General features: G+C 36.5%; 1 protein-coding gene and 1 pseudogene across 1 annotated transcript; both read left to right on the top strand.

Annotated features, from left to right (window-relative positions):
- The first annotated feature begins 5,479 nt into the window (after nucleotides 1–5,479).
- On the top strand, nucleotides 5,480–6,224 carry LOC137062382 (olfactory receptor 8G18-like; annotated as a pseudogene).
- Nucleotides 6,225–6,523: 299 nt separating this feature from the next.
- or42a9 (odorant receptor, family 42, subfamily A, member 9) lies at nucleotides 6,524–7,546 on the top strand. Its single transcript, XM_067433381.1, has one exon. It carries the CDS (start codon nucleotides 6,563–6,565, stop codon nucleotides 7,544–7,546), a length of 984 nt encoding a protein of 327 aa, XP_067289482.1. The 5' UTR covers nucleotides 6,524–6,562.
- Nucleotides 7,547–10,986: the final 3,440 nt, after the last annotated feature.

The raw sequence follows: 10,986 nt of genomic DNA, 5'->3' as shown, positions 1-10,986 counted from the left end.
ATCACAGTCTACTGCGCTCATAATGATACATCCGCGGATTTTGGATAAAGATTGAATAAATAATACTTCTCTGTATAGAAATTTGACTCAAACATATGAGAATCTATCAATATTTCTCCACATCTGCACACATTTAAAGTAAAAACCCTAAAGGGAGTTGTTTTGTCGAGAGTCTTCATGACGACCACAGAGGAATTTTTTTAGGAATGGGAGCAAATGGCGCGAATATTACAATCGAAAGGTAGCGATACCGATGATCATTTTCATAACTCCTGGCACATATTAACACATTACGATCACTATAAGACTTTGAGAATAAAACAGCGGTAAAAAAATAAACTTTAGTCTTAGATCTTTTTAATGATGTATAGTTTGTCAAGGTAATTACTTACATCTGATAGTAATTTTGAGCTAATTTAAGCAAAGAGAGCTTCAGTGCGTCCATGTCCTCGTGAACGTTAAGAGGTAATTGACTTGGTACTTCTTTATTTTTCAGTTTGATTTATTTATTTATTTTATTTTATTATTTATTTATTGTTGTTGATTGTTTTTAATTCTGTAGCACTTTGAGATTTTGTTAAATATAAAGTACATTATAAATAAAATGTATTATTTTTATTATTGTTATTATTATTAGAGTGTGTGTGGATTTGAAACGCTTGAACAAGGGAGTGAAGCGCGAATGTTAAATTTTGCCGACACTGAATGATATAACACCTAAGCTAGCAGGAGCCAAGGTTTTCTCCACTCTGGATGCCTCCAGCGGGTTCTGGCAAATTCCATTGGACCCCAGCTGCCAAAGGTTGACAACCTTTATTACCCCAATGGGTAGGTTTTGTTTCAAACGTCTGCCATTTGGCATTACATCAGTGCCTGAGATTTTCCAGCGGCTGATGACCGACTTGCTCAAGGACCTGGAAGGGACCACCGTTGTGATGGATGATATCCTGCTTTATGGAGCTACAAAAGAGGAGCATGACCACCATCTCGACACGGGGTTGCGGACGGTTAAGTGGTCCGGTCTCAGACTCAACAGGGCTAAGTGTCACTTTGGAAAGTTTTATTATTAGCGCGGATGGTGTGAAGCCTGATGAGAGTGGAGGCTATCACTCAGATGTCCAGCCCCTCCAATGTGGAGCAGCTGCGGCAGGTGCTCGGTTAACTATGTTAGGAAATTCCTGCTGGGTCTGTCTACAGTGCTGGATCCACTCACTAACCTGCTTAGGAAAGAGAGTGCATGGGTTTGAGGTGAGCCTCAGGAGCAAGCATTTAACCAAGCAAAACCAATGCTCTTGGCTGCACCAGCCCTTTGTTATTATGCGGCCAACAAATGCTTAGCTCCAAAAAGTAATCACATTCATTAGAAAAGGGTGGCCTTGCAAAATGGTGGAGGGCTCACCAATGCGTGGATACTATGCAGCCAGAAGTAACTTATTAGAGTCGGACAGTCTGATCCTATACAACGAGTGGTTCCAGCAGCACTCAGATCTGGGGTCCTGGACCAACTGCACAAAGATCACCAGGGCTTCACCAAGTGTCGGGAGTGAGCCAAGTTAACAGTTTGGTGGCCAAACATCGGAGCACAGATCACAAACAAGGTGAAATTATGTGACTTTTGCAGAGAGCACAAACCTACACAAAGTGAACGACGTGAACCACTGATAACCATTCCCCTGCCCAGTGGCCCATGGCAAAGGATTGCTGTTGACCTGTTTGAGTTGGAGGGTAAGACTTTTCTTGTCGCTGTTGATTACTTCTCCAGGGACATTGAGATTGCTTCCCTCACCAACATCACCAGCAAGCAGGTTATTAAAAAGCTCAAACACATTTTTGTAAGATGATGCATCCCGCTAGAACTGGTCAGTGACAACGGGACTCAGTTCACATCAGCAGAGTTCTGAGATTTCAAACAGACGTATGGTTTCACTCACATTACCTCCAGAATGGGGCTGCAGAAAGGGCTGTATAGACTGCCAAGTACATCCTCAAACAGACGGACCCCTGCTTAGCCCTTATGGGTTATCGCTCTACACGATTCACAGCGACAGGTGAAAGTCCAGCACAGCTTATGAATTGTAGGCAAATCCGTACTACGGTTCCAGTCCTAGAAAAGATGCTGCTGCCACGTCCATTCAACCCAGATCAAGTCTACATGAAGGAGGCAACAGCAAAAAGTTCATACAGATTCTACTACAACTGCAGGCATTCAGCACGCACACTCCCTGAACTTCACCCAGGTCAAACTGTGGTTTAAAGCTTGATTGAGAGTAAAGCTTGATTGAGAGAAGGGATGGGCGACATCTGCGCGGGTCATCAGTAAGTACAAGGAGCCGAGATCCTACCTGGTGGAGATGGCCAATGGGAACGTGACCGGTCGGAACAGGCATCACCTCCAGACTGTTCCTGAGACCGAACCTGCGGCGGAACAGCAATGTGCTCAGCCTCTAGCGTCTCAGCAGGACAGCGGTTCCCCACTAACAGCTAGTTCCCCACTAGTCGCCGGTGAGCCAGCTACCAGCAGGACCTTACTCAGGGTCTCCCCTTCCACCATCTACTCCTGTGAGAAGAACTTCCAGGGGCCGTGAGATAAAGGTGCCTCTTAGGTTACGGGACTGATGATGTAGAATCTTGAATCTTTTTGGAGAAACACAGAAGAGAGGACAATGCTGATTAAATTCATAGTTTTTGATATTTTTGGACCAAAATATATTTTCGATGCTTCAAGAGATTCTAATCCACCATCTGATGTCACATATGGACTACTTTTTTATTTGCTTTCTGGACATGGACAGTAAAGTGGGCATTGACTGCATATGCTCTGGGACTAAAATATAAAATATCTTAAACTGTGTTCCGATGATGAACAGAGGTCTTACGGGTGTGGAACGACATTACGGTGAGTCATTAATGACATCAATTTTGTTTTTGGGTAAACTAACCCTTTAAGATTTAAATATATGTTTTATTCATTTCTGTAGTATACTGACTCAAAGACTTTGATGGCAGCATTCCTTCATCAGCCTCTCTCCACCAGATAAACACACACACACACACACAAGCTCTTTCTTCTGTCCCTGTAACATCAGACAAGATTCACGTTACCTCTGTGATTTATGTGCTGCTCAGTACTACATTTAAACGTTGAGGTAGTTGCTGATGTGTTAATGTTCCTCAATGTATCAACAGTAGTAATGGACACATTAAATTGATAACTTGACTCTATGTAATTTGTTTATTTACACTGCTGACATTCATGTTGACATCAGTGAACTCTACATTATAGCACACACAGCATTCTGATCAGATGGTTTTTTTCCATGTTGTGATGTGCTCATCTGCAAAACTTAAAAAAAGTGTGTTACTCAACAGAAACTCAACACATGTGGTTTTAACACATGGGAACCATGGTTTTGGTTTGTAATTCCTTTCCTGTGGCCTGATGGGAAGGCAGGGAAAGAAAAGTATCAAACAATGAGTGCTTCACATTCTGGGTGGAAGCAGTAGACCATCCAGGGATTTCAATAAACACAATCTCACAAAGTTCTGCTATATTAATCAGTGAAGCTGGTATACAATGAATCTCTTATTTTCACAATGTCTGCACTTACAGAGGATTGACACGCGTGTTAACTGAACTCAGCACCTGGACAAACACTGAAGCGGTGAGTGGGTTCCAAATTCAACCCATGTGATTGGCCAATTGCGTTGTAGAAATCTACAAACATGTCTGTGATTGGCTACTTACCGAAGCAAAAACACGTTGGAAATGTAACACGGAACACCAATGTCCATGGGGTCTGTGGACAAGCCTCCCCATTCCACCCAAACCGACATGTGTATTTAAGCCCTCATGTTTGCTGTGTGTCTCTTTTTGATATTGTATGTGGTATCAGTTATACAGTTTTATGGTTTCTCAAGGCATTGTTTTGCCAAGCCAACCCTTATGAAAGGAAAATATATTTACAAATAAATTACTTGAAATATAATATATTGTAAATACATAATATAACTACATATTTTAGATTGCAAAATAATCATTGCTGCTTTCAATATATTGAAATATATTGGAAAATATAAATATTAAATCCCATATGTAAATGTATTGCCTAATGTATTACGTTATATTTTCCAATATACTGCAATATATTTGTTTAGTATTTTATTTCATTTTTTCATAAGGGAAGTTTTTGTTTTATGTTTATGATTTTAAGTTTAATAAAGAGACTGCACTTTGGTTCTTCAACTTGCATCCCAGTGGACTTATGTAACATTAACACTATGTCAGCTTGGATAATTTAGAGATTTAATTTGGTCATGCTGAAATATATAACTGAGCATCATCAGCATAGCAGTGGAAACTAATTCCATGTTTCTAATAATATTACCAAGTGACAGCATATATATTGAAAATAACAGGGGACCTAACACAGATCTGTTTGGCACTCCTTAATTCTCTGTTGTCCATTGATAATGGTTAAATTGACTTTTTAACAACCTCTTTAGTACCTTGTATGGGTCTTGAGAAAGGAAATGTCATTGCTGCTAAAGGAGCCCTTTCTGAGCAACTGGATTTCAACAAAAATATCTTAATTTGTGTTCCGAAGATGAACAAAGATTGTACAGGTCTGGAACGGCATGAGGGTGAGTATTAAATTTTATTATTAATTATACAATTTTTGGTTGAACTAACCTTTTAATTGTGATTTACTGTGTGATTTTTATGTTTCATTAATTGATTGATTGTGGAAACCTCCTTACACAATAGAATGAATGCATATTTTGTTAAGAAAAACACACTGGTGTAATTACAGCCATCAAGTTAGTCATCATTTACTCTTCTTTTTTATTTCAAACCAACAATAACAACAGAAGCAAGATACAGAGAGAGAGAGAGAGAGAGAGAGAGAGAGAGAGAGAGAGAGAGAGAGAGAGAGAGAGAGAGAGAGAGAGAGAATATCAATAAAAGTACCATTAAGCAGTCCATATGACTCTTATTTTAAATTCCAAGAATTGTAAAGCCACACACAATACCAACATTTTCATTAGTTGTTAAGCAAATAGCATGTGTATAGTTAGGCTACATCAGTGTTTAGAATTATAGCTAAAGATATGAACCAATAAATAATGGCAATACATCCATGAGGAATACGAGGTTACATTAACTATTGTCATTACTGTCAGCGCTGATCTTTGAGTGGCTAGATGACAACTCTAGAGGTGTGGCATATTTGGAGACTGTCACTGTCAGAGATTGGCTGAAGAAACTGACACTTCTTTTTTCAGTATATATATAATGCATCAGGAGAAGTCTGCAGCCTGGGCAAACTTTACTAAGGCCTTTTTGTGAGTATATCATATTCAATAGTCTTTCCTCTTTTTTTATTTTTATTTTTTACTTTATTATTATTATTATTATTATTATTTTATAAATTGTAAAACTACTTTTCTGCCCAGCCAGGATGAAAAAAACATTTGAAAAATGATTCAAGAGGTCACTGGAAACTGGTCTGCTGGATTCTCTGGTATACCTCACATGAGATTCTACTATATATTCCTGTTTATTGCTTTTTTTTCTTTTCTTTTCTAGGAATCTCCTGCCTTATGTTAATCAGTGCATACAGAAATCGTCACACTCCTAAATATATTGCTGTCTTTAATTGATCACTGACAGACATTTGTGAGAGTACCGCTGTAATCCCTCGGCTACTGGATGCATTTTTGTTTGATCCTGTATGGATTGTGCATGTCCAATATGTTCTCCAATATGTTATTTGTTTCAGTGTGGTCACTAACTCAAACTGTTCTGTCTTTTGACAGATTAGTAGCTATTTGTTTACCACTGAGGTATCATATGAGTGTGACCCATAGATCAATGCGTTATTATTGGTGCTTCATTGACACTGGCACTGATACAAACAATAACTGCAGAATTTTTTATGACTAGACTTTCTTTCTGCAGAATTAGCGTTTTAATCATTTGTCTCTGTGATAACGGGTCTGTTTTCCCACGCTGTGTCATCATGAGTGTTCTGTTTCAGGTGATCATCATGCTTCCAGTATTTTGTATTATTTTTGTCATATATGCATAGCTGTGACATTGTTGAGTATCATAGCCCCACAAGGCTGTCAAAAGAGCCACAAAGACATGCACTGCTAAATTTATATGTGTGGCTATATTTTATGTGCCAATCTGCATAACAAATCTTTCAGGTCCTTGTAAGTAGTAGTATATTACAGAATGTTACAGAATTACCAAATGTGAAACGGTGTTTGTTTTGTGTTACTTGAAGCATAAATTGTAAGTGCAGTATCTTTAATCTTGTGCCAGTCTGATTGACTACATATAAAAATTCTTCCCATATTCATTTATATTGTAATGTTGAGACATGGGTTTATAATTCATAAAAACTGGCCTATAAAGACAATGGTTATTCCATAAATTGTGGTGCTAAGCCATACATTGAAATAATATTTTTTTATGTTCTGTTAATAAGTGCATATCTAAAAACAGTTCTTTATCACAGGTAACACAGCATTCCAGACAACAAGCAACTCAACCTCCATGCAGTCAAACTCCTCTGCAAATGTAACCTTTGTTCGTCCTGCAACATTTTTCATCAGTGGTTTTTCTAATATGCCACATGTGAAATATTACTATCTGTTCTTGTGTTTTGTATATGCTGTGACTGTTTTAGGGAATTCATTTATCATGTGTATCATTTATTTGGCCCGCAGACTTCACACAGCCAAATACATTGCCGTCTTAAATCTGGCCCTTTCTGATCTGTGTGGAAGCTCAGCTTTGGTTCCAAAACTCATAGACATGTTTTTATTTGAGCAACAGGAGATTTCATATGAAGCATGCTTGATGAATATGTTTTTTGTGTTTCATTTCATGAATCTGCAGTCTTTGACACTACTTGCCTTGGCTTATGACAGACTGGTTGCTATTTGTTTTCCTCTAAAGTACCATGCAGTTATTACCAAAACATCAATGTCACTTATCATAGGGAGTATGTGGTTGTTTTCTGTGACTCTATTTGCTGTACTTGTGGGTTTAGTCAACAGACTCTCTTTTTGTAGGTCTACTGTGATCAGCAGTTATTTCTGTGATCACGGCCCTATCATCAGTCTTTCCTGTAATAGTAATTTCATAAATTATCTCTTGGCATATATTTGTTTTGGTCTCCTGATTTGCATGCCAGTGATACTAATAACCCTCACATATTGTTGCATTGCTGGAGCACTGTTTAAGATCTCCCATGGTGTTGATCGCATCAAAGCCATGAAAACCTGCACCTCACATCTTGTGTTAGTAGCAATTTTTTATCTCCCAATTTTAAGTGTAAATGTTAAATCGATCTCAACATCTATTGATCCAAACTCCCGAATAATTAACAATTCCCTGACACAAATAATACCACCTATGCTGAATCCCATCATATACACACTAAAGACAGAGGAGGTCATGCAATCCATAAAAGAACTGTACAAACGACACAAGGTAAACACTATTTTGGAAAGAAATGTGAAACAGAGGAAATAAAAACAGGTATTTATCCTTGTCACCTTTCTGTTTGTAATGATTGTATGAAATAAACTTTATACTTAATACTGTTTCTATATTGGACAAGCTGTATAGTTTAATTGAAATCAATTATGGATTGGCTGCTGATTAGATATTAAATAACTGTACAGATTTATTGTGTGATTAAAATTTAACGCCACAGTAAATTCAAATTGAATTTGATCAGAATTTGTGTGCCTCCTTAACTTCCAAAGGCACCACCAAATGACAGTTTCACTCTAAAATCTGAAGTTGGATTTGTATTTCAAGCCGCTGTATCACACTTCATCTGTCTAAATTGAAATAACATTTGTTAGCAAAAACAATAAATAAATTAAAGAATAAGACAAAATATATCAAAATAATATCAAATATTATTATACAGTGGGGCAAAAAAGTATTTAGTCAGAAACCAATTGTGCAAGTTCTCCCACTTAAAAAGATGAGCGAGGCCTGAAATTTTCATCATGGTACACTTCAACTATGAGAGGTAACTATGGTCCAACTATGGTCAAATGTCAATGAAAAATCAAATATCACTCCTAGACATTAAAGGAACTGTATGTAAGAAATGTATTTCAATTAATCATAAAATGGCCCTGATACGTCACTAGATATTAAGAAATCATGTTAATTTTAAATACTTATATCACTGACAACGGTAGTTCGGCCAGGATAATGTCATTTAAAAGTTGTTGTTGCAGCCCTGATATGTCACTGATGTTGCAATTTTGTGTTTTTGCCTGAAGTGCCACCCTCCACCTTTATACCAATCACAAAGTCAGTAGTGTTTTGGAATCTGGGTTGCCAGTTCTAGTCTATTTACCACAGCTGCAGCTACAAATATTCCTGCTGGATCTTGCAGCCTATCTGGCAACCTCAAGTCAAGGGGGAGGGGGAGAGGGGATACACCGCTCTACAGTCATTTGAAAGTGATTGCAGTACCAGTTTTGGCCACAATCTTACATATACTTTCTTTCTTTTTTTTTAAAACTCAAGTACAGAATGATCATATTAAGAGGTCTTTGGCCAGCTTTATGGAGGTGATGAGGAGAACCAATACCATTTTATTCCAAAACAGTTTATCGTCACCATCAAGGTCAGGCTGCGATGTGATGTAATTGAACTGGTCTGAAAAATTAGCAATGTACTTTCCGCTCTCAGTGTTTTATTAAATAAATAATGTAACGCAACATTGTACTTCACCTGCAAGGCTGCAAACCTCCCGCGAGTGAGCCAGCGTCAGCCAGACAAGTACTAGCAGCTCTGCCTCTGATTGGCTGTAGGCATTGAGCAACACAATCTGATGGTCACAGACCAATTGAAGAGACATCTGAATTCCGATAAGACTCAACTACTCAACTCATATTTTCTTGCATTGTATTTTAAGTGTGTGTGTACGATTGTAACACGATTCTTCTCTGCAAGTGTAAACTTATTGAACATATTTACACTTAAATCACAACTAGGGCTTATAGCATATATATAAAAAAGCTTTTAGTGCATTTAATAATTTATTTAGGCCTATATAATAATAATAATAATAATAATAATAATAATAATAATAATAATAATAATGTATTATCACTTATTTATTAATGCTTAAATTGAACAGTAAGCAAGAATAAATAACCTTAAACATTATTTAACTTTAAATATACAGCTTAATGATACTGATTATGTATTTTTAAAATATGATTTTAGTGCATTGCTAATTTGTTACAATGACAATTTTGAGCATAAGTTTAAAATAAACAAAAATATATATATATACAATATTATATATATATATATATATATATATATATATATATATATATATATATATATATATATATATATATTGAAAGTAATGTTCAAATAAGTACACTTTACAAAAGTACACTTAACCTTTTCATTTAAAGTATATATATATATATATATATATATATATATATATATATATATATATATATATATATAGAGAGAGAGAGAGAGAGAGAGAGAGAGAGAGAGAGAGAGAGAGAGAGAGAGAGAGAGAGAGAGAAAATATACTAAAATACAATTATTTTAAAGTGTGTTAAAAGTTGTGTTGTGAAAATATGATGCTAATATATTTTTTTATATATTTAGAGATGGTACAATTTTTGTAAGTATATTTCTAATATTCTATCGGAAAAGAGAATATATTTGAAATACAATAAAGTATACTTTTTTCACCAGGGTTTAAAGAGCATATTGCAGGTAAAACATTTTTTTAGATGAACATATACCTTTGTATGAAAATGCCATATGAAAAGGTAATGCAGGATTTTAATTTTTTTTTAAAGGGATAGAAGCACAAATTTAGCAGATAAAGTGGCCGTTTCATTGGCTGTTTGTAAAAAACCCTGTTTTTTTCAACATCGCGTCATATTACGTCAAGAGTGGTAGTCATCTGCCAAGCTCTGCTCAGTGCAGAATAGGTTGGTATTCTGTAGTAATCAGTGTATTTTCGGTAGTTTTTCTATTTAAATTTATCATTGTCATGGAAAATTATTGTGTCCAGCCTCCCAGGACATTGAGTCCACAGGTTTCCTAAAAAAAAAAAAGTTAGAAAAGCTGCATTGTGGCGTTTTGTACAGGTGAAGAGATGGTACTTCACTTCTGCATCTGCTTTGACACACGCGGTGGTGTGTGTGTGTTCACTTTACACCACGGATTATCAGCTATATGATGAAGTTTAACATTGCAATACTCATGAAGTTAAAGGATAATATTAAATTATTAAACAATCACACGCAATGCTTCTTGGTTATTGTTTTTACATGAATCAATTTCAACATTGATTAATACAAAGTATGTAGGCTACATAAACACAAATGCATAGTCTTACACTTTAAAAAAAAAAGTCAGGAATTATGTGCTGATAATGTATACATATTTTATTCAAGCCATGTATACATATGTACATCGTTCACTCAAATACATACTCAAAACGTCATACATCTCACACTATCGACGGTGAATCGGCACAAAATAAACCCATAACACAGAATGAGTGAATAAAGGATCACAATAACACGTACGGGTACGATATTCAATCTTATGTTAGGCTGTGTATGTGCGTTGATCAGTGTAAAAAGAAAATAAATGGGTTGCAAAGTCTGCAAAGAGAGTGAGGAGACCAGCGGAAAGAAAGTATGTCAAGGGCTTGATGATAAACACCTGTGTCTAAGGCCCCATTTACACTGCATGGTTCAAGTGACCCAATTCCGATTTTTTCCTCTCATGTGGCACAGATCGGATATGACATGTGAACGTGTAAGCAGTAAAAAAACGCATGAATTCCGATATCCTTAGATCACATTCAGGCCTCACTCATATGTGGTAATAAATCCGATATGATTTGGATGCGTGCATTAGCGTCTGCCATGTAAGCGGTCAAATCGGATATTCCC

The sequence above is a fragment of the Pseudorasbora parva genome, chromosome 23, assembly GCF_024679245.1.
Source record: "Pseudorasbora parva isolate DD20220531a chromosome 23, ASM2467924v1, whole genome shotgun sequence".
In the NCBI taxonomy this organism is placed as follows: domain Eukaryota; kingdom Metazoa; phylum Chordata; class Actinopteri; order Cypriniformes; family Gobionidae; genus Pseudorasbora; species Pseudorasbora parva.
The sequence above is the reverse complement of the archived record's forward strand: the minus strand, read 5'-3'. Positions and strand labels throughout refer to the sequence as shown.

What these genes read in the sequence shown, in the direction of transcription:
- or42a9 (XM_067433381.1), top strand. Translation starts at nt 6,563, where the DNA reads ATGCAGTCAAACTCCTCTGCAAATGTAACCTTTGTTCGTCCTGCAACA.